The sequence below is a fragment of the Chinchilla lanigera genome, unplaced genomic scaffold, assembly GCF_000276665.1.
Source record: "Chinchilla lanigera isolate Chin_1 unplaced genomic scaffold, ChiLan1.0 scaffold00018, whole genome shotgun sequence".
NCBI lineage: Eukaryota > Metazoa > Chordata > Mammalia > Rodentia > Chinchillidae > Chinchilla > Chinchilla lanigera.
In genome coordinates, this window is record NW_004955419.1 from 24,442,492 (window position 1) to 24,467,568 (window position 25,077).

General features: G+C 36.2%; 1 protein-coding gene across 2 annotated transcripts; it reads left to right on the forward strand.

Moving 5' to 3' along the window:
* The first annotated feature begins 730 nt into the window (after window positions 1-730).
* On the forward strand, window positions 731-23,815 carry LOC102009387 (bile acid-CoA:amino acid N-acyltransferase-like). 2 transcript variants are annotated; one of them, XM_005382801.2, is made up of 4 exons: window positions 731-911; window positions 14,840-15,356; window positions 17,770-17,972; window positions 22,185-23,815. In XM_005382801.2, exons 2-4 carry the CDS (start codon window positions 14,891-14,893, stop codon window positions 22,776-22,778), a joined length of 1,263 nt encoding a protein of 420 aa, XP_005382858.1. In that variant the 5' UTR covers window positions 731-911; window positions 14,840-14,890; the 3' UTR covers window positions 22,779-23,815. The 2 variants fall into 2 exon arrangements, with proteins under 2 accessions (XP_005382858.1, XP_013368536.1); XM_013513082.1 differs by lacking the exon at window positions 731-911 and adding an exon at window positions 5,215-5,242.
* The last annotated feature ends 1,262 nt before the right edge of the window (window positions 23,816-25,077 follow it).

Below are 25,077 nucleotides of genomic sequence, written 5' to 3' on the forward strand. Positions count from 1 at the left end.
GTGTTATGTGGAAGATAGAGTTTATGACCGATGGAATAATGTATTTGGTGAAAGAAACCTTTAAATACTCAAGGTGTAACACAGCTTCTCTTGGATGTCTATGGTAAAATATGAGAAGAAAGAAATGAATTAAAGATGGAAATTATAGTAAAAAGAAAAGCACAATTTAAATATTTAGAACATTCTAAGCTTGGGAGTGCTAGCCCTTTCATGGTGACCATTCTTTTGGCAGAGAGGTTGGGTTGGAGGCCTGAATCTGGACCACAAGTGTCTGGATTCATTTACCCGTCTCCATCAACAGTACAAGGAAAGCCTATAAAGACCAAAAAACAAATTTACTCACAAGTTGGCCAACCCTTTGAGCATAGAGAAGTACCAAAATTTATAAAACAAAAGCGAAGAACAAAAGCAAGGAACTATGCATATTTAGATTTAGCCATGTTTTAGCCCAGAGAAAGTTGAATCCTTGTCCCTGGAGGTGTGGGGTGAGGTATGGTGACTGTTTTACTTTCAACATGAGGAACTGAAGACATAGTTTATCTTTCTAAAAGTTCTAATTTTGAAGGATCCACTCTAATCTCTAGTTACACTTTGATTTCTATATTTGTACAGGATAAATATGCCAAATGGCAACAGAATTCACAAAACGTGTTTATAAAGAGACTTCAGTTAATAGAACATGGAAAATATAGGAACTATACCTAAGAGGTTGTAGTAAAAAGAATATAAAATAAAAAGGACAAAAGTAGGTACGAGTTCAATGAAATTTGCAAGTTAATATAAAACTAGAGGAAGGGGGTGAATGACTAAGCTGGTGAAGAAAAGATATTTGGGGTATTGATTTTGAGGACACACACAGGTAGCTTGTTTCTTTAACGGCTGGAAAAGAAGGCTCCAGAGGAGTAACTCAGGTATTGTGGTTTATAATCATCATTTCTTCTTTGGGACTGGTTAAAATCTCAGCTGTTAAATTAGAAGTAACTAACTTCTCAATTAGAAGTAATTAACTTCTACAGGCTACTTACTGTAGTGTTTGAAGTTTAGAAGTTTACAGTGACAATCTTTCTACTCTCTTCATGATTTCAGAGATTTATAAAGTTTGGAGGGGTACTGAGAAAAGGGTATATTTTCAGTAATATTTTGCTTAGAAAGAACAGTAGTAGCAACTTGCTATTTAAATGAAAACACCAAGCTAGAATTTATGTTCATTGTGGGTTGTTGTATATGTACATGACGTTAATGCTCTATATGTCCCCTCATCCTCCCCTCTTCCTTCCACTCTCCTTCTCTTGGTCTTGGTCTTCTTCCCATTTGAAAATATCTCTTTCCATCTTCTTTTATCTGTCTCTTATTTTGCTCTTTATTTATGCTATGAATTTCTCTTAAGAGAGAAATCATGTGGTATTCAAGCTTTTGTGGCTGATTTAGTTCAATTAAATATATATATATATAACAGAAAAAAGAACAAAATTTCAAAACAAAATAACAGGAAGGTAACAATGGTTAGTATATCTTTAAATTAGTTACTCAGAGAACAAGACATAGGCATTTAATTGTCTAAACCATATTAGCACAAAACTTTCTTTTCAATGAACTAAGAGAAATTAATGGTATAACTATCTTGAACATATATATGGCTTTTCCCTTTCTGCTTTTCTCCATTCCCCCATCCATTTCTCTTTCCTTTTCAACAGTTTCTTTCCATTTTACAATATCTACTGTATAATTTGGATCTTATTTACTCTTTCAGGTTCTTACACTAGGGCAATAATACAATGTTTGCAAAAGTACATCTGGTTTATTTTACTTATGAGTATAGTCTCGAGTTGCATCCATTTACCTACAAAAGTCTCAAGTTTAACCTTCTTAATGGCTGAGTAGTACTCCATTGAATGAAAAGACCACATCATTTTTATTCATTCCTGGGGTGATGAACATTTGGGTGTTTTCCAAGATCTAGCTATTACAAACTATGTTACTATAACCATGGGTGCATATATATTGCTATGGCATGATATTTTTAATTCTTCTGGGAAGACACACAAAAGGGGAATAGCTGGGTCAAATGAGACCTCCAATCCTAGATTTTGAGGAATCTCCACACTGATTTCCACAGTGGTTGCAACAGTCTACACTCACACCAACAGTGGAGAAGAGTTCCTTTTTTCCCACAGCCTCAGCAGCATTTGTTATTGGTTGATTTCTTCATGGCAGCCATTCTTTCTGCAATAAGACAGAATCTCAGTGTTGTTTTAATTTGCATTTCTAGAATGACTAATGCTATTGAACATTTTTTCATATATTTATTTGCCATTTGTATTTCTGCATCTGAGAAATGTATATTCATCTCAGATGCCCATTTGTAGATTGGGTCTTTGAATTTTGGTCCTGATTTTTTTCAATTCTTTACATGTTCTAGACAGAAATCCTTTTTCTGAGGGACAGTTAGCTAAAACTTTTTCCCACTCTATGGGTTTTCTTTTCACTCTGTTGATTTCTTTTGATGCAAAAAAACTTTTTAATAAGATGAGACCCCATTTGTTGATTCTTTGAAGTACTTCCACTGAAGTTTGGTTTTTGTTCAAGAACTCTCTGACCACCCCTATCTCTTCAAGATTTCTACCTACTTTGTATTCCAGCATATTTAGTATTTCTGTTTTAATATTTAGATCTTTGACCCATTTTGACTTTAGTTTAGTGCCTGGTGATAGACATGGATCTAGTTTTAGTCTTTGACATGTGGAAAGTCAGTTTTTCCAGCACTATATATTAAAGAGACTATCTTTCTTCCAGTGAACATATTTGGCCCCTTTGTCAAAGATAAGGTGGCTGAGTGTGTTTGTAGTTGTGTTGGCGTCTTCTAATCTGTTCCACTGATCCTCAGATCTGGTTTTTTTTGCCAATACCATGCTGATTTTATCACAGTAACTTTGTGTTATAATTTCAAGTCAGGGATTGTGATGCTTCCTACCTTTCCTTTGTTGCTCAGGATTGCCTTTGCTATTCTAGTCCTCTTCTGGTTCCAGATGAATTTTAGGAATGTTTTCTCTAGTTCTGTGAGGTATGCTACTGGTATTTTGATGGGGATTGCTTTAAATCTATATAATAGTTTTGGGAGTATAGCCATTTTCACAACGTTGGTTCTTCCTATCCATGAGCAAAGAATATCTTTCCATTTTCTGAAATCCTCTTCAATTTCTTTTTTTAGAGTACTATAATTTTCAATGTATAAATCTTTTATTTCTCTTGTTATATTTGTTCCTAAGTATTTCATTTTTTTGGATGTTATTGTGAAGGGTATGGTTTACTTAATTTCTTTCTCAGTGAGTTTGTTGTTTGTGTACAGGAATGCTAATGATTTTTGAATGTTGACCTTGTAGCTAGCTATACTACTGAATCTGGTTATTAAATCCAGAAGTCTTTTGCTGGAGTTTTTTTGGGGGGTTTGTATGTAGAGTATCATTTTACCTGCAAATAATGATAATTTAACTTCTTCCTTTCCTATCACTATTCCTTTTATTTCTCTCTTTTGCCTAATTGCTCTGGCTAAAGTTTTTGGGACTATGTTGAATGAGAATGGAGACAGTGGACAGCCTTGTCTGTTCCTGATTTTAGAGTGAAAGCTTACAGTTTTTGTCCATTTAGTACTATGTTGGCTGTTGGTTTCTCATAGATGGTTTCTATCAGAATGAGAAAAAAATAATCTATTCCAATTTTCTGTACAGTTTTTATTATAAATGGGAGCTGAATTTTGTTAAAAGCTTTTTCTACATCTATTGAGATTATCATATGATTTTTGTCCTTGGCTCTGTTAATGTGGTGTATTAAATTTATTGATTTACATATGTTGAAGTATCTGTCTGTCCCTGGGATGAATCCCACTTGGTCATGGTGTGTAATCTTCTTGATGATTTGCTGCATTTTGTTTGCCAGTATCTTATTAAGGAATTTTGCATCTATGTTCATTAGGAAAATTGGCTTGTAGTTCTCTGTCTTAGTTGAGTCCACCAACTTTGGTATCAGGGTAACCCTTGCTTCTAAGAATGAATTTGTGCATATTATTTCCCTTTTATTTTAATTAGGATTTTGAGAAGTAAATCCTTTTATGCAAAAGACATTTTAGTCCATCTTGAAGAGTTGCCAAAGTCCTACATGGCACAAGATAAACATTACCATTCCAAAAGGTACAAACAGGAGGATACAAAGGATTGGGACCAAAGCAAGTACAAAATCCAGTGCTGTTAGGTCTTCTCTAAAGTTCTTGTAGAATTTAGCAGTGAATTTGTCAGGGACTAGGCTTTTCTTTAGTGGTAGGCTTTTGATTATATCTTCAATGTCATTGAATAGTAATGTTTATTTAGGATTTTTATATCTTTTTGATTGAGCTTTGGTAATTCATATGTGTCTAGGAGCCTATTCAGTTCCTCTGCATTTTCCATTTTATTAGACAAGTTTTCAAAATAGGTGTAGATGATCTTGATTTCTGCAGGGTCCATTGTGATTTCATCCTTTTAATTCCTAATTGCATGGATTTTAGCCTTGTCTTGGTTACTTTTCTCTCATTGCTGGGACAAAAATACCTGACATTCAAATTAAAGAAGGAAAGGTTTATTCAGATCACAGTTTGTGGAGGTTTCAGTCCATACTTGGCTGGCTCTAAGGCAGAGTAGCACATGGCAGAGGGCAAAAGTTCAAGGTGGTAGAAAACAGCAAAAGCAACAAGAGCAAAAGATAGGAGCAGCTGAGAACAAAGCTATTTCCTTCCTTTATACTGTATGGAATCTACCCCCCCTAGGGCAGGTATAGCACTCATACCCATAATCCCAGTGTTGGACCATGAATCAATCAAAAAACTCTAGAATCCATGACTTCATGAGGCTTCCCAGGGATATCTAGACACAAATCATAACATTCTGCCCCTGGTCCCTCACAGACTCATTCACATCCCTTTATGCAAAAGGCATTTTAGTCCATCTTAAAGAGTTGCCAAAGTCCTAACAGTTTCAGCCTTGAAAGTCTAAGTTCCAAGTCTCCTCTGAGATGTTAGGCAAACTCTTAGCATGAATCCCTGTACAAATAAAAAGTTAAACATTTCCAACATTCGATGGCACAAGATAAACATTACCATTCCAAAAGGTACAAACAGGAGGATACAAAGGATTGGGACCAAAGCAAGTACAAAATCCAGCAAGGCAAACATTAAGTCCTGTAGTTCCATGTGCAACATCTGAGGCAATCTGAGGTGAACTGTGAGCTCCATGTGGCTCCATCTCTATGGCACTTCTGGTGGTTGTAGCTCCAGTGGCTTTTCTCCTGAGCCTGCTCTGCTTCCTTCTTCAGTCCATACTTGGCTGGCTCTAAGGCAGAGTAGCACATGGCAGAGGGCAACAGTTTATGGTGGTGGAAAGCAGCAAAAGTGACAAGAGCAAAAGGGAGGAGAAGCAGAGAACAAGCCTCTTTCCCTCCCTTATATTGTATGCAAGCTACCCACCCCAAGGCGAGTGTAACACTCACACCCATAATCCCAGCATTGGACCACAAATCAATAAAAAACTCTAGAAGCCCATCCCATGACTTCATGAGGTTTTGAGGAACATCTAGATTCAAACTATAACAAGCCTTTTCCTTCCTTTTTTTGGTAAGGTTGAATAAGGGTTTGTCAATTTTATTTCATCTTTCAAAGAACAAACTCTTTGATCCATTGATTCTTGTATTTTTTGTAGTCTCCAATGCATTAATTTCTGCTCTGATCTTTATAATTTCCTCCCTCATATGAGCTTTCGATTTAGGCTGTTCTTCGTTTTCTAGTAGTTTGAGATTCACCTGTAAATTGTTTATTTGTACTTGCTCTGTTTTCCTGGTAAGAGTATTCTCTTCTGTAAATTTCTCTCTTAGGGCTACTTTCATTGTGTCCCTTAAGTTCTAGGATGTTGCATTGTCATTATCATTTAATTGTAAAAACTGTCTAATTTCTTCTTTAATTTCATCTGTGGTCCATTGGTTGTTCAGGAAAGTGCTATTTAATTTCTACATGTTTATGAAGTTCTTTTGGTTTCTTTTTCATTGATTTCCAGTTTCATTGCACTATGGTCTGATATGCATGGGATAATTTCAATTCCTTTGCATTTAATTAAGCATGTTCTCAAAGCTAGTATGTGGTCTGTTTTGGAGAACATCCCATGTGCAGGTGAGAAGAATGTGTATTCTGATGTTGTGGGGTGGAACACTCTGTAGACATCTACTAGGTCCATTTGTTCAAAAGTTTGGTTCAGTTCTAACATTTCACTGTTGAGTTTTTGGTCTAGTTGATCTGCCTTTTTGTGACAGTGAGGTATTGAGATCCCCAATACAATTTTATTAGTGTTTATTTGATTTCTCTTGTCTGTTAGTATTTATTTTATATAGTTGGGCACACAGGTATTTGTGGTTTGTTTTTTTTTTTTTTGTTTGTTTGTTTGTTTTCCAGTACCGGGAATAAAACTCGTGACCTTGCACTTGCCAGGCAGGCACTGTGCCGCTGAGCTAAATCCCCAGCCCTGCACAGGTATTTGTTGCATCTATATTTATGATTGTTATTTCTTCTGCTTGGATTGTTCCCTTTACAAAAATTTAGTGACCTTCTTTATGTCTCTTAGTCAGTTTTGACTTGAAATTAACTTTTTCTACAAATAGAACAGCTACCTGGGCTTTTTTCTGGGTTCCTATTGCATAGAGGATTATTTTAAATCCTTTAACTTTCAGTCCATGAATTCCGTTTTGAATTAAATGTGTTTCTTTATGCAAAATATTGTTGGATGTTGCTTCTTGATCCATTCTGCCAATCTGTGTCTTTTGATTGGTGAAATTAGCATTAGCATTGATGGTTATAATTTATATTTATTGACATTCCTGTTATTTTATTTTCCTATTTGTTGGCTGCCTCTGTTTAATTGTGATTCTGATGGGCTTTCCTTTATAGGTGATTTGTTTCTTTTCCCTAGCAGCTTTTAAGATTCTATTCTTGTTTTGAATTTCTGGAGTCTTGAATATGCTATGCCTGGTGGTATTTTTTTTGATCATGGCCAATGGGAGTTCTATATGCCTCACTTAAATATTTCAAATTCTTTTCCATTCAAGGGAAGTTTTCTGCCATGAGGTCTGTGAACAGATTTTTTAACATAATTTGTGCTACCTCTGGCTTTTTCATTGACTCCAATCAATCTTAAGTTATTTTTCTTTGCCTCATCTAGCAGTTGCTTTATTGATTTCTTATGGTCCCTTGCTATTTTTAAGAAATCTTTCTTTTCATGATCACTAACCACAAACCTGTCTTCTATATCTGAGATCCTGACTTCACATTGGCTGAATATGCTGTGGATTCTTTCAATGGAATTTTTATTCTCCTGGATATGTGCTTGAATTGGCCTTATGTGTTCTATTTCTTTCTTATACTGAGCATTCATGGCTTCCATAATTTTCTTAAACTTCTCTACTTTTTTTCTGTATCTGCTTTAGAGTCACTAAGCATGATTTTCATTGTGGATACCATCTCTGTTATTGTCTGGGAAATTACTTAAGATTTGATTTTTTTTTTAGAGCCTCACACAGTTACTTTGTTGTTACCACTTCAGAGAGGCCAGGTGGGTGGATTTTGAATTGTTCCACCTCATTGCCCCCAGGGTATGCCTTTGGTAAACTGGATGTCTAGGGTTGCACCTTGCTTAACTGTCTTGTCATTTTTCTTTTTTTTTTTTTTTTAGTTTAATTCCTGGGATGATAGCTTGCTTTATTACTAGTATTTAGAACCCTTAGGAATTTACTGCTTTTCTGAAGTATATTCCTGGGGTAACTGATTTTGGGGTTTTGAGTCTGCTGTAAGATCCTACCATTTAATTTGTTAGGGATGAGAAGTTGCTGACTGTTTGGCCCATCCCTGGTTCTTTGACACTGTGCCACAATATTTTCTATGACCTTTAATCAGTTTCAATCTTGAATACCAGGAAGAATAGCTGTTTAGAGCAATTATCTCACTTTTGACTAAAGCGGTACCATTGGCAATAACAGTAGCATCAATCACAGCATAGAAAATTACAAACTAAATGCAGACTAAGCCCGAGGAGTCAGAGGTCCTGTGGACTGGGGTCATGAGAGCTGCTTGGAAGATGTAAACCAGGAGGACCTTGCACAATACCTGTGGAGACTCCCTGGAAGCCATTCTTCCCTTGACAGTACAAGCTGTGGTGGAGCTCCGGAGAAGTCTGAAGCAGGATTTGTGCTGCCTGTGCTGACAGTTGGGGAGAGGACACTAACTGGTTGTGGGGTCCCAATGCGATGGGAGGCTGAGAGAAAACACTACAAAAAATGGCTTTCGCCCCAGACAGCTCACTTGATTTTTGACAGCCCTTAGGCTGTAACTACTTGTTAGATCCTTCCTGTGTATCTCTGTCTTCCTGAGAAACCACTTTGAAGATACCACCATGCATTACAGCAGCCACTGATATTTTCCTACTAATCTATCCATAACTCTGCAATGTTTGTATTGTTCCTATCTTATTTCATAAATGGATGCATGTCTATTATTATGTGTTTCCTACAACAACCATTGAGAAAAGTTAATGATTATTCAATAGGTCACTCATTTGTAGCTCTATTTATTTTCTTTGGAATCCACTTTGAAGATACCAAAGTATGTTGTGGCAACTATTGATAGTCTCCTACCTCTTTTGTCTGTAACTCACTATTATTTGTCTATTTGTTTTCCTGAGAAACTATCTTGTAGATAACAAAATGTAAAACAATAACCATTGATAATTTCCTACCACTTTGTCTGTAATTTGTTAAGCCCTCCCTGTTATTATGTTACCCTTCTTTTACTCTTTAAAATAAAAAAAAGACAAACTGAGATAACCATTAATTTGCCACATTTAACTCTATGAACTAGATTTGTGGTTACATAACAAAATCTAAAAGGTACCAGAAAATTGTATGCAATATATAAGTCCTTAATATGTCAATTTTACCATTGGGGTTAAAATTTAAAAGGGGTTAGGGAAAAAATAGAGAGCTAGAAAAAGAGGAAGAGATTATAAATAGGGCTGGAGAAAAAGGGGTATCATGCTAACTTTGGGAAACTAGTACAGAAGACTAGAGGGAAAGACAGAAGAAAGAGATAAAAAGAACAGAACAGAATAGCAACTACAAAGAGACCAAAAACAACATTCTCACTCATATAGAAATAAGATCAAATAATGAAGAAAAAAAAAAAAACCATCACCACCACAATAAAAAACAAATAACAAAGACAGAGAGAGAGAAAAAAATAAAGTCTACTTCTAGGTTTATCTCTCCTGTCTCTGGCAGACAAAGTGGGGAGACAGAGTCCCAATCCATGCTGATTTATCCCAGCAAGCTGGCAGTAGCTTTTTGGTGGGATAGTGGATTATCTTAGTGAGCATGCATCTTCTGGCTGAGACCAGATTCATTTGGCCTGCAGCCATCAATGTACCTTCCACAGCGGGCCTGAGCCCAGCTGGGCACTACTAGATGGCGCCAGAAGCTGCTCTGAGTTCTGAGCTCAGCTGGCCCCTTTCCAAGAAATCTCCTGGCCAATTGTTCTCTAGCACAGAGCAACTGGGCCCTCAGCGCTCACCACCAGCTAATGCAGATAACTTCTTATGCAGAGAATGCATCCTTGAAGGATGCAGAGAACATCCTTCACATCTGCTGCTCCCCTCCACTGCTGTGTCTCTCTGTGGCAGCCTCTGGGGTTGGCAGCAGTCACCATATATCTGCATGTTTGAATTGCTCCTTTCACATAGTGAATCCCATCTGCTGCTTATTTCTCAGTAGGAGTCAATGTTTGATTTAAGAGTAACATTACACTTACCCAATCTAGTTTATAGGTCTGAATAAGCCCTCTAAGGACCTAAATGTATTTATCAGGGTCATCTGAAAATTTTCCTAGATCTTATTTGATCTGTCTTAGGTGACTAAGAGGAAAGGATGCATGAATATGCATATTCTTCTATGGTTTATAATTATATTTTGAACACAAATACAACTTATTTCTTAATGCAAATTAAATCTGAACATAAGGTAATTCTAACCATTTTTCTCTTTCTTACAGTACAATTCTGGTTGTGAAATACCATCAAAATTAGTATTTCCCTCTGCATTCCATTTTGGCTGTCAGTGGAGGCAGGCCATGCATGGGTTCAGAGAAATACTAAATGATTCTTTTTCAACATGTAAGAGTAGAACATTTTCCAATGTTTAAGAATATATTCCAAAAGAGAAAGAGATTTTGATATCAATTTCCCCATCAGAAAATATAAGAGAAAAATTTTATTTTTACATTACTTCTATATCCCCAAGCTGTCCCCTGAGGTGACCCACTCCAGAGCAGGCAGCTGCCATCTGGAAAGGGACAAGAAGATAGGTTGTGTCCAGATTGTCCATCTTTTATCAGCTTAAATAGCTTTTATCAGGAAGGTGGATAGCTTGTTATCTATCTTCTACAGTAATTTGAAATGTTAACTCCAGCAGGTGTTTTTAAAAGCACAAGTTACAACTGATTTTAACTGTAACAGTCATGTTTAAAGAAGGAAGCATTACTTAGCATTAAATCACTGCTTTCCACTCCTTTGAAAGAGTGCGAGGGCAAATACCAAAGAATGTGAGTTGGAAATAGTTGGAGTACTTCTCAGTCGGAAAAGGTGTTATCTCTTGAGATAATTATTATTATAATTCAGAGAAAAATTAGAGAAAAATTCATCCCTGGGCCCTAGGAGGAAGAAGCCTCTAAGATATTCTTCTTATCTACCTAATCACCTAGGCAACTTTCCTTAGTAGTAAGACAAGGCTAAGTTTTTTTCATATCCATTCAAAAATCTCTACATCTCTGAAGCTCATAGGTTAAACTTATACCCATCATTTAGTTACCACAATTCATAAGTTAGTAAAGACATCTGTCAGTCTTCTGTGTGCACATGAAAGAGAAAGACTGACTGAAATCTCCTTCTCACTCAGCATATGTGAGGCACAAATGTAAATCATTCTCCTGATAGCTGCTTTCCTCTATGAAAGGAAAAATTGTTGGAAGCTACCTCAGCCTGACTTCTGGAGGAAGGAGCAGTCCAATGACAAGATGGCTCTAAAGTTAAAAGGGCTCATTTTTTACAGGCTCAATGTAAAGTTTCTTAGTTGTTGGGTTGGAATTGTTGGGGCAGTTTACATTTCCTCTCTCTCTAATCTTACACGCCTCCAAAAGAAGGAAACTACAACGTGGCAGGGCAAGATCAGAAAAGTTTGCCTCCTCACCAGTGGAAAATCAGACCAGAAAGGAAACTGAGGCAAACAGTCTTAACATTTTCTTTAGAGCATAGAGAAGGATCAGGCCACTTTTTCTCAGTGAAACCTGTCCCCCAAGTCTTAAGAATAGATATCAACCTATTGTCTTTTAACTGTCAGAAAATGTCATATGATTTATTAATAGGCATGTATGTTTCTTAAATATAAACTAGATTTCATAAAAGACCCATTTTACAGAACTTTATACCAAAGTTCACTAGGGGATGCTTTAACATTATTCTTTCTAGTGCTGTTGTTTAACAAATCAAGCAAGGAACACCAGTAAATTCAGCAAATAGTCCAAATGCAACGTATACAAAACAGGAATAAAATGTCCCATTAAAGAAGCAACATGTTCTTAATTTAAATATATTATCATTTTAACAAAACAATTTGTATGAGACAAATCATAAGCAATAATCAGAAATATAGCATAAAAATGTAAAGCATATGCAATTAACAGACAATGCTTAAAAATTCAAGTCATAAAAATTTTTGATTACCTAAATGAATCACAATCCAGGATCTATGAAATAAAAGCAAAGTCTTACTTCCATTCAATTATCTTGGTAGAAGACCTCCAAATGATATAGGGGTGATATAGGACCTCCAAATAATCCAAATAATATAAGGAAAATATTATAATTCCCAACAGGCTAACCTCATAGATATTTGACATGCCCAGTTCATGTTCTCTAAAATCAAAGAATGAATTGTGGGAACAATAGAAGTTGAGAGCAGAATATATTTATTGAGGGGAAGAAAGCTTCTGTCTAAGACAGAATGAGCCCTGAGTGGATTGCCAAGGATCTCACTTCTCAAGGGAGGGTCTACTCCTAACTACAATAGTTCTTCCTCATTTAGCTGTATATAATAGTCTATAATAGTATTGTTTTCCTAATTTCTTTCCTGGTGAATTCATTATTGTTACACAGGAATGCTATTGATTTTTGCATGTAGATTTTGTATCCTGTTACACTGCTGAATTTAGTAATTAAGTCTAGAAGTCTTTTGGTGGAAGTTTTTGGGTCTTCTTTGTGAAAGATCATGCCATCTGTAAATAGTGATAATTTGATTTCGTCCTTTCCAGTTTATGTAACCCTTTTATCTCTACACCCTTTCTCCACTTTCGACATTTGCTATACCATTGCAGATGTTATTAAGAGCTTAATTCTTTCATTTTTAGCTGTGATACCTGGCAAATCAGTGCTTGGTAGCTTTCTCTCTCCTTTTATGTTACCCTCTTTGTAGTTTTCTTTAGATATATTCATAGACCTGTCCTTATAATTACTACTCCTTTACCCTATTTCTTGTGTAACAATTCCAAGTTCTGGGATGCTTCTGTTTTGATCATAAACAGTTTTGTGTTATAATCATGAGTTAGGTTTTTCTACCCATCTTGTGCATCATGATTTTTTAAATTAACTCTGTATATTTTTTTATTAACTGTATATTTTTTTAGGAAAATAATAACTGAAAGGTTTCCCTTCAGAAAAAAAAGCTACCTCTGTTTTCTCAGAATGTTGGAATTAGGTGCTAAGTATGATCTGTTTTTGAGATGGGTCTTGCGCTGTTGAAGCTTTAAGTCAGTGCAGCACTAATTCAAATAGTTTTGGTTTGTACATTAGGCCTTTCCCATCACCAGCTAATGAACTTCTGGGTAATTTCTGTGTTTTATAGACATGTTACTAGCTTTCCAAATTGTGGCAAATTCTTACTTACAGTTCTTCTGGAGGGTTGTTAAGGGGTTTCTCTGCTTCTGTACCCATGCTCCTGGTTTTCAGAGTGTAAGAATATTTTTGTCCAGTCCTCTGCTTTCTCCCTTGGGAGGATCATTGCTTTGCTTTACCAGAAAGCCTACAATTCTTCAAGTATTTATCTCAACCTCAGACTGAGAGTATTCAGGCTCTGTTTTTCATACACTGCTATTCAGCATCAGTGAGGTCCTATAAAAAGTTCGCAGACACAAAGCAAGTCTGTATTTTAATAAGACCAACATTGTCCCACAGGGGTGCTAGTACACAGGAGACAGCCCTTCTAGACTAAGACCCCAAGCCAAGTGTGTCTTTTGGAAAGTGCTACTTATGTAGCAGCTTGTAGACCTGTTTCATTGAGGGTGAGGACTGAGACCAAAAAATCTTTTGGAAGGTTTGCTGTGAATCCTGAATATGTAAATAAGAGGTTCAGATCCCTCCCTTCCTGATCTTAGTTACTCCCAAATGCCTTTGCTTTCTCAAAAATGTAACAGTGCCTACTGAAGTGGAGGGAGGGGGATGGGACACCATGCTGCCTACCTACACTCATATTGGAGTGGTGAGTGGGGATTTGATAATCAAGGAGGACACTATTAGGTAGCCAGGGAGGACACTGAAGCAAACTGCCTCAGTCTATTGGGATAAAAAGGAGAGAAAAGGGATGCAATAGGGAGGGGCATGCTAGCCCCAGGCAAAGTCACACACCCTCAGGCAGCACAGGCACAAGTGTGAGAGAGGCATGTACTTCTCTTCTGTTTCAAAACCAGCCTCCATACATCCATTAAAAGTGCATGAAGGGTTTTTATCATTTATTCTTATTGATCTCTGTGAGAGTGTCATGGACAGTTCATAACCATTAGTAGTTTTTAAGGAAACAAAAGTTTCTGCTCCTGGGTAGCTTTTGACTTGCGGGAATTAAATTCATTCTTGGCATTCTAAGCAAATTAATGAGTTAAACAAAAACAAAGACAGAAACCAAATAAACAAAATCTTAGTTTGCAATCTCTCCTGATTGCTTGAGTGTTAGAGTGAGAACAGTGGTCACTCATGGTTTTGTCCACATAACAAAAATGTTAATTTTTAAGAGTGAGGTAAGGAAATGTTCAGCAAGACTTCTATGTACTTGAAGTTCTTGTCACGCTCTACTTTGGACTTTTTATTGGGTGAAGTGATAATCCAAAGAGATGGATATGTTTTCTCTAGGAAGCAATACACACGTCAGCCTTACTTTCAAAAAATTTGATTCTCATTCTTTTGAAATGGTCCTCTTTTTTTCAAGTGCTGTGTTGAAGGTGAGGTCTTAGATGCTGGACATTGTTTCTAGAATTTGGGGATAGGATTAGTATTGGAGTCAACTGTTCTGCATAGACAGAAGTTTGATAAATTATCTTTTTATTTTCAGCCCTGCATCTCGGTCCTACCTGTTTTTCTATCCGATATTGCAGGAGTGACATGACAGACTATGATATCATGCTTGATATATTGATACCATTTGTGCACATTCGAACTACTGCTTCCTCAAACCTAGTTTAATTGTAATAAAACATACGACATTTATTTTTGCTGCTACAAATTTGTTGCCCATTCTCAGACATCTTGTACTAATAGATAATAGGATATTTCCAGATAAATCTGAAGATAAATCACCAGAGTGTTAAAACTGAATCCTAAGAGGTCTGATTTCTGATCTATTTCACCATTCATTGACCTTATCACTACATTATTTCATGAATCCCTATTTTTATATATATTTCTAGATTTTATTGGCAGTTCTTCTGAAGACTGAACCAACGTTCCATTACCGCAAAATGGTTCAGCTGACAGCTACTCCTCAGAGCGCGCTTGTTGATGAGCCCGTGCAGATCCGAGTCACAGGCCTGAGTCCTTTCCAGGTGGTGTGTCTTCAGGCATCACTGACAGATGAAAAGCAGACCCTGTTTCGTTCTGAAGCCTACTATAAGGCCAATGAAGCTGGTGAGGTCGATTTGGAGCGTGATGCTGCGCTTGGAGGTGACTATGTGGGAGTCCACCCCATGGGGCTCTTCTGGTCCTTGAAACCTGAAAAACTGTTAACGAGACTGATGAAAAGAGATGTGATGAATAGTCCGTTCCAGGTCCAATTACAACTCTTTGAGCCATATTTCCCAGTACAATATGAATCTGCCCGTGCTCCAATGGCCAGCCTGACCGTGGAAAGGTGGTACGTGGCACCTGGTGTCACGCGGATCCCGGTGAGGGAAGGCCGCCTCCGGGGAGCCCTCTTTCTCCCTCCAGGTGAGGAGAATGACTCTGCTTACTGTTGTCCTGTGTTTCTCTCCTCTAAATGACTTGTTGCTCTAGAAATTTATCTTGAATGTGCCCAATGCCTATCCCCAACTTTCCTTTCTTAGAGTTAATGTTCCTTTTGGATCAGAATGAGCACCTGGTAATACTTCTAAGTCAAGTTTTACCTCAACAATTGTGCATCTTGTCTGACCAAATGACTACATATATTAGTAACGGAGTTCCTACATCACTGGATTTCAAAACTTTGGACTTGTGCTAAATTCATTTGCATTAAACCCTGGCTAATTTAGGATCCTCTTCTTGATATCATAAAAGACATATCCCAGCTATTTTTAGGAGCTCTTTCATGAGTTTTGGTTTAAGCATCTGGTATGGTATTGTTCTCACAACGTGCTAGTGAAATGATGAGCCAAAAGTTTGCAGCAAATACAGAGGATGCATAGAAACTTTTATCCCTTTTAGTTAGAAAAATAAAATATTTTTGTGGGATATTCTGTTTATAGAATATCCCACAAAATAGATAATACAGCACACTCCCTTAATTTTTGTGGGATATTCTGTTTATAGAATATCCCACAAAATAGATAATACAGCACACTCCCTACTGTTTACCAGAACATTCATGGTTTTCCACAGTGATTTTTACATACCAGGAGGTGGTTTGCAACATCTATTGGCACAAGTTTATTATGGAACTAAATGAACTAAGGGTAATTTCCTTTAGTTTCTTTAAAACTTTAGAAGGTCCAGATTTGAGATCTGAGATTCCTTTCCTGGGACAAATGCTTTTCTCCAGGAGAGAGCCATTACCTCGTTTAGATATGCTGCCTTGGTTATTTATTTATATTGTACAAGTGCAATCATTTGAGGACCCTTGAAATGTTAGGGGTGTGTTCTAGTGATCAATATAGGGTTATAAATGCTAAACAAAAAATAACAGCTTCCTTTTCCAAATTTACCATGACTAATACACTTGTTTTGATAAATTTGAACTTTTAATACTCAGTAGTTAGCACAATTAGACACTTCACTTTATGTAGGAAGCAGGAAGTACGTTACATGAATAGCAATAACCTCTCATTATAAATGTGTACTTTGTTGCCAGACTTTCATCTTGGGATGATATTTTGTTCAGGGTATGCAATTTTTGAACCCTCAAAGACGCTGCATGCTCAGGGTCTCTGCTTTAAGTATTTGTTCTGGGGCACACACTAGAATGAATTCTGTGGGACCATAAATTAATTGAGTCAGATCTCAAAACATTTCTCAACTCTAACATTCTTTCTAGATAAGGGAATCATACTTTCAAGTGTTCTCCCATTTTCTGCCAACCAGATGATGCAAAAACATCTTTATTTATTTGCACGAGTGGTTTTTTTTAACAAAGATATACTAGGTACCACTTTACTTTTCTTTCCTCAAGGTCAGTATAGTATCTAAAATTTTTTCCATTACTGATTTAAATCAAACCTTTGTTTTAAACATGAGTGAGACCAATCTTATTTAGCTAAATCATCTATAAAATAATAGAATACTCCAATTAATGTACTACAGCATTCTGTTAGTGTGAGGGCTCTGACTTATCTTGAAAATAAGCTATCTGCACATGAAGTGAGTGAAGCATGATACCCTGATGTCAGGGAATAAAAGGTATTATAAAATTTACATCACTTACATTTGCTTACATGGCCAAATTCATCACTGTGTAGTCAGTTAATAGAATTGAGGCATATTTTTAGCCAATATTATCATTTAAAGAAGTTTTCTCCCTCTGTTACTGTAGCAAATGCCTGGAGTAATCAACTTATAAATGGAAAATTTTATTTTCTTTCATAATTTTAAAGGTTTTAGACTATGGTCAGTTGGTCCTTTTGTTTGGGCGAAGCAACATATCCTGGCAGAGCATGTTGTGGAGCAAAATTTTTCACTTTATGGCTGTAAAGCAAAGAGAAGGGGAATTTTTAACACATATGCCTTTGGGGAACATTTTAGATCAAACTATAGCACCTTGCATCAGTAAAACGGATATATATATATATAAAGAATGTCATAGATTTCAAGGTCCCACTTGTGTATCTTCTACTGCTTAAGAACTTCTAGTCTAATTTTTATACCTTTCTTTAAGATAAAGAAATGAGCACTATAACCCTTTGCTGCAGAGATTAACGTGTCGTTGACTGAGTATTCCGTTAAAACTTCTAGATGTGTTCTATCACATATTAGATATCAGTTAGACCTTATTGTAGCCCAGGTATAAGCCCCAAAATTTGGATCTCTATTTGCAATTTTACACATTAAATCCAAGTATCTGATGCATTTCTTTGTACTGTTGCCAAATTTTTATTATGGTTTTCTTACCGTCCCTTCATACACAATTCCATTTTGTATTGTTGTTTTTCAGGAGAGGGCCCTTTCCCAGGGGTAATTGATTTGTTTGGTGGTACTGGTGGACTGCTTGAATTCCGGGCTAGTCTGCTGGCCAGTCACGGCTTTGCCTCCTTGGCCTTGGCTTATTGGCGCTATGACGACCTGCCTGCCTTTCTGGAGAAAGTGGATTTAGACTATTTTGAGGAAGCTGCCAACTTTCTTCTCAGACATCCTAAGGTAATTTTTGCATCTGAACTTGCTTTACTTCCGATATTTGAATAACCATAATATTCTTGCTACATACCCACATTATTCATGTGACATGTTTCTCATCCAATGTCTTTTGTTCAGAAAAACAAAATGCATAGGAAGTGAGCCTGTATTTCTCTGGATAGCAAAAGACATAAGTTTTGAATTCAGACCAAAAATGAAGTATTTTTCTGGCTTCATCTGATGTGGGTAAGGGATTTGGGACAAGTTACTGACTTAGATTCTCTTATCCTTTGTGTTTTCTATGGTATAAGTAATATAGTGTGATACTATTTCTTAGTGTCTTGGTGAGTTTTGGAGAGAATTATACATGCAAAGTGACAGTGCTAATCACTCAATAAAAGTAAGTAATTATTATTATTATCATCACCCTCTTATCACTGTCCTACACCAGATGTATGTACTTCTTTGAAAAATTGGTATGATTTAGTTACTTAAAACAACTTCAACTTAATACTCTAGTATTTTGCAATCTACATCTTAAGATATGTGCTTTTCTGCTATAACAGGGTTGGTGCTTAGTATCCCTTGATGATTTTCTATATTTTTCCCCATAAGAATTGAAGTAAAATAAAATCTAGGCAGTGAAAAATGTTCCTGTATGCCTCACCATAACTGAGTCAGGATTATAGTAAAATGAGCAACAATTACTGATAACATTCTGATGTACTGAAACTTTAAATGGCTCTTTGATGCATGTAATGAAATTGTCCTTGAACTGTCAGATAGTAGATGTGACAATTACGGTGGTCCTTTGTCTGTCTTAGATGAAAAAATGAGAGGTTATGTGATTTTGCTTTTTTATTGCTTTAGTCTTGTTCTCCTTATATTTGCTTGCATGCAAGTTCCATCCTTATGTAGCAATTCCACATAACTGGTTCATGACGAGCCAGATTTCTTTCCAACCTGCTGTGAGTACTTCCATCCTTGCTTCACAGAACTTCTTGTGAAATATAATAGACTAGAGATCTTTCAGTTCCTTGTAGGTCTTATTTTTCTACCCATAGATTTTAAGCAACGTTTATGAATTGCAATTTCCTTGATCCCAAATTTGATGGCATAAATTAAGACAAGAGTTATTTTTCCTCATGTATGCCTATAATCCCAGTGTTTGGGAGGCTGAGGCAGGAGGATCATTGTTATGGTTGATACATTGTGTCAACCTGAGGAGTCTAAAAGCTTAACTAAGTGACTCAGCAGTTCTACATCCTGGGGTGAAAAGGACATGCCTTTACAGCTCTAGAATATTGTTCATTGTATCAACTTGAAAAGTTTAAAGGGTTAACTATGTGACTCAGCAGGGTTTGAGGCCAGCCTGGGCTACATAAGCAACTTCAAGACCAGCCTGTACTTCATAGTGAGACCTTGTCTCAAAAAATTTAGACAAAGCCTACACATATTTGAGTCACCTATTTTTTTCCATTTATGTTATACATATTTTACTTTATTTTCCATGGCAGATTGCATTGAGTTTCTGTGTCTTCTTGTTGTAACTGTATCTTTTCTTTTAAGACAGAATTTTGAGGCAGGTATGGAATTGGAAAAGGGAGATATTAGTCAAAGAATACAAATTTCCAATAAGACAAGGAGAATAATTTCCTTTGATCTATCATATTACATCATGACTATGGTTAATAATATATTGTGTATTTCAAAATTACGGAAAGAGTAGATTTCAGATGATCTTATTACAAGAAAAAGTGTGTGTATGAAGTGATAAAATATACTTACTAGCTTGATTAGCTCACTACAAAATGTCCACTCATAAAAATATTCTGAAACATACATACACATACATCACATTATACCTCATAAATGTACAGAATTTTAATGTGTCAATTAAAAATAAGACTTAGAAAAGAATTTCAAATATTTTAATTGACACAAACCATCCCTTCTAACATTTACTGAGGGAAATAGCATACATGACTTAGTATATTTGTTGAGATTTTTGTCCCCTTATCCTGATTATTTCTCACATTTCTGTCCACCAGGTGCAAGTGGTATATTCAGCCATTTTTTTCTAAGTAGAAGGAAAATAACCTTTATGGTGCAAGTGGTATATTCAGTCATTTTTTTCTAAGTAGAAGGAAAATAACCTTTATGAATTTGTTGATAAAATGACTTAAAAATATAGAAGACCAATTAAGAAAAGTATGTGAGAATGGTAAAGACATTAGAAAAAAGTCTGAAACCTTGGTCCTTGCAAGCAGTCAGGACCCAAAGATAATTTCTCTAAACTATATTTTCTGCCATAAACAATAATCATCTTTAACTTCTCCTTTGCACTCCCAAACCTACCTGGTGCCTGAGAAAGGTTTATTCTATACTCATAAACAACTCCTGAACATGTTTCCCTTTCACTTCACTTGATTTGTTCTCCCTTCTCTCAGGACTCCATCATTTTTGGCCTATCCTACTACTATAAGCTCTGACATTCTGTTTCCGTTTTTTAAAGTAAGAGTTGTACAATTGGCCTTTATAGGGCATAACTGTTTTGCTCACTTGTGCAGGATCTTCTGTTTTGCTAAAGGATGCAAGGCAGGCTTCCTAGCATAGCAGATAAAATATATCATGATCTGACTTCTGTATACTTCTTCAGCTCTATTTTTTTTTTTTTTTACCATCTTTCAATTCTGCCATAATGCAGTACTTGGTACATCTTTCTAAAATGTTCATTATCATGCTGACATTTTCTTTTCTACCTTATTTTTCTACTTCCCACTTTACCCTCCAAATTCAAGTATGAAGAGCTACCTGTGGTTCCCTAAATACACTGATATTTGCTGTCTCTGTTTTTCCACATGTTCTTCACATGATGAATCCAATAGGAAAGTTCTGGCTATATTTCCCAGGAATGTGAATCATAGTGGTTCAAACAACATCAACATAAGGCATTTTATCTCTTGTAACATATATGAAAACGGGTGACTCAAACTTTGGTTCAGATAATCAGTGATGCATCTCATCAAGGAGACTGGGTGACAGTTTTACAACTTTTTGAACTTACACTCTAGATCACCAGATGTCTATGGCCATGTCAGGCATTAAGTCAACATGCCAGTATCCTAAACTGGAAAGAATAGTCAGGAAAACAGGCTTTCATTATATGATTCTGTGTATTTTGCCTGAGGAAAAAAGAATGCTTAAGTAGGATATATTGACCATTAGCAGAATCTGAAAAAATATGTTTTGTAGGGCAATAGTCAAACAGATCAAGGTCATCTTAGTCTTGAAATCATGGTGAATAGCTCTTGTATAAACATTTAGCAATGTCTGTTAAATTCAGCATAGAATACTACCCTTTCTTGTTAGCAGACATTTTTTTATATGAAGGCTCAGTTCATAGAGCTTTTTCTCTGAGTTTTTCTTTGCATTATTCATTGCCTATCTATATTGTTAGTTTTCCTACATGCTTATTTTTTGCATTTTTTGGTACCAGGAATTGAACTCAAGACCTCACACTTGCCAGGCAGGTGCTGTGCCACTGAACTATCTCCCCAGCCCTGTGTGATTTCTTATATCATAGAATTCATAATACACAAATTATCTTGATTTTGTTGTTTTTTCTCATGTCTTTCCATCTGGTTGGGAGTTCCTTGATATCAAGAGATTGTGACTTCCCTCTCTCAGTTTCACAGTTCTTAAAACAAAATGGATGATCTAAAAATGCTTATTAATGACCTACAATAAAAGAACAAGATACACTAGGTATCCTTTTGAAATATCCTTTCGAAAGTAAAGAATGTATAGGGCCTTCTGTCCAAGTTTCTTGGTCTATCCTGCTGTCACATTTCTCACTTTTTTGTGAATTTGTAGAGAATAGAATTGATACAACAAACTTTATTAATCTATTATCCCCTGACTCGTATTACGTACAATAAGACATACATATTACTTATTTTATCACAACATTTCATCAGGGCATTTAAAACTAAAATAGCCAAACGCCTCACTTAATCCATGTTATTTAGTTAGCAAATCCTGATACAGTTCCAACAGAATATTTCTTTTGAATACACATTTTGTATTACAGAACACTATACATGACATATAAGAGCATATGGATAGGGTTTTTCACTTTCTTTCTTCAGTAATTGAAGTTCTTCAATTGTCTAAAATTGTGCATTTTTCTTTTAACTGAAAGATAAAATAACATTTCCTTTTCATTGCTTTCAGGTCTCCAGCCCAGGCCTTGGGCTAGTCTCTGTATGTAAAGGAGCAGAGATTGGACTGTCTATGGCAATTCATCTAAAACAAATCACAGCCACAGTGCTTATTAATGGGGCTAATTTCATTATTAGTAACCCACACATATACCATGGTCGGATCATTCAGCCTGCAGTTTGCTCTATAGAGTATAAATCCACCAACGCCTTGGGATTTGCAGAGTTCTATCAGGTTTATACAAAAAGTGAAATTGATATTAGCCAGTCTTTCCTTCCTATTGAAAAGGCCCAGGGACATTTCCTCTTCATTGTGGGGGAAGAAGATAAGAATCTCAACAGCAAAGTACATGCTGAACAAGCCACTGAACAGCTGCGGAGAAATGGAAAGAACAACTGGACCTTACTGTCTTACCCTGGGGCTGGCCACCTGATAGAACCCCCCTATTCTCCACTGTGCCGTGCTTCCAGGATCCCTTTTGTGGTGCCAACCATTCACTGGGGAGGAGAAGTTATCCCACATGCAGCCGCACAAGAACATGCTTGGAAGGAGATCCAGAAATTTCTCAGAAAGCACCTCATCCCAGGGGAGACCAGTCAACTATAAGAAGACTGGATATAATTGGATAGTGGAGAAGTAAATCTGTTTCCTGCATCTTCTCTTGATTTTCATGGAAGAATGACTTTCTTCTGTTATTATAAAAAGGAAGTTATTGTAAGAAAATATCAGGATGGGTGAGAATCACAAGGTCTTGATTTATGAAAAAGAATAATGGTTTCCATTTAGTGAAATGTATACTGAGAATTATATAATATACAAATAAATGTAGAGCCATTCTTTTCCTGAAATATTTAGCATCCTAGCAGTTCTTAATTATAGTGTTATAGACAGCTAAGGTAGGTATAAATATTATAGGCAGTCAGATAGGGCTAGATCCTTGAAAGAACCAGGAAAAAGGTGAAAAAAACACCACAACTATGGCTAAAGACGTATCAATTGAAAGCCAGGCCACAAGATAACAATGAAAGGGCTAGACCTAAATATTCCCAAGGGGTGAGAAAAGTGATAACAAACGGTCTAATAAAGTATAAATAGGCATCAGTCACTTCAATGGGCGACCAAGGCCCCCAGATTTATCATCTACCTGAGAGGTTCTTTGTTCTTTTCAGGCCTGCTTGCTATGTGACTTGCTTCCTCACTGAATCAGTATTGCCCAAGTGACTTTACTTATACTCTTGTTAGTTGATGTTAGCTGTAGCCCACATTGTACCCTCATGGCTGAGCTTCATAAAAATTTTCCTAAGAAGTGTGGTGCTGGGCAACCAAATTTCTGGATGTCCCTTCCTGTCCCTCTCAGACAGGAGCTTTCTATTGCTCAACAAATTCTTCGTACTATTAGGCACCATTGTTTCTAGAATTCATTCTTCAGTTTTAGAGAGCACAAACTTGGCATATCAGATACCTAACAGGTTGGAAGTTGTAATATTTCCTGTATATCAAATTTGGAGGTTCTGATATCATTCCTAGATTGCTAGCAATTACAGGGGGGAAAATTCACCCACAGTCAGTCACAGAAATGAATGCTGATCTTTGTTAATTTCATAAAATTTCAATTAAATAAATGTACTCATGTTTGAAATATGCTTATGGTCATGATTGCTTTATTATTTTTGGAAAGCAAGTGCTAGGCAAAGGATGTATTATTTTAAGACAGTATGGCCAAGTATGGTGGCTCACACCTGTAATCCCACCTTAGGAGGCTGAGGCAGGATGATCGTTGTGAGTTTGAGACCAGCCTGGGCTACAAAGTGAGCTCAAGGCCAGCCTTAACTGCATAGCGGGACCCTGTCTCAAAGAGACAAAAAAAAAAAAAAAGACAATATGAAACATCAAGTTGTTGTAGATTCAAGAATCATTCTTCAATTCATAATTCAAGAAAAGCTAATAAAAAATGTTCTAAAATACTCTGTTTCTAAATATATACAAGATTTTGATATTCTGAACATTAAGCAAAGAGAAATATGAGTTTCGTAGAAATAGGTGTGAAGTAGCCATGATCATGAGGACTATAACTCTAGATTAGGGGCTGGAAAAAATTTCTGAAAAGTACCAGACAGTGAAAATTTTAAGGTTTCTGAACTGGAAATGCTTTGTCACAAATTCTCAGTTCTACTTCACTTAAGTGCAAAAACTGCTACAGGTAATATGTAATGACTGAGTTCCACATATTTTATTTATGGACAGAAGAAATTTTCATTTCATATAATTTTGATGCATCAAACTATAATAATTTTGCTTTTGTTTTTCTCCAGGCATTTAAAAAATACAAAGAATTCTTAACCATGTGGCAGCACAAAAAGAAAAGAAAAAAAAATGTTGCTATAGGCTATATGCACTTCTCTGGGCTTATTTTGATGAAATTAGGTATAAAGCAATAAAAATGATTTTGTCCAAGGATAAAATTGGACGTGTTTTATGAGGTACAAATCATAGTCCAATATTCTGACGTGCTGACTTGCACTTGATAGAAGTGGAAGGTGATTGATAGATAATGCAGGTGAAGGTGAACAAGTAGAAATTTATTTCACATCATATTGTAGATAAGATGGGGACCAAGAGAGGAATAGAATAGTAGAAAAAAAGCACCTGTATTATGTTTAAAATATTTTTAAACAAGACTCCTCTACCCTATAGAAGGTCTTCAGGTTTCCATAATGAGATAAGGAGTTCTATGCATATAGTTTAGCAACTGATCAGGATTCTTTAAGAAGAATGAATGGACCTTTTATAAGACGGTTTTCTAGCATCTTATGATTGCCTACTGAGAGCAGGATGTGTTTAACTAACTGGATTTCCTTTGCTGTCACATGGTTTTGTAAGCCACAGTCGCATCATTTAGCACTCA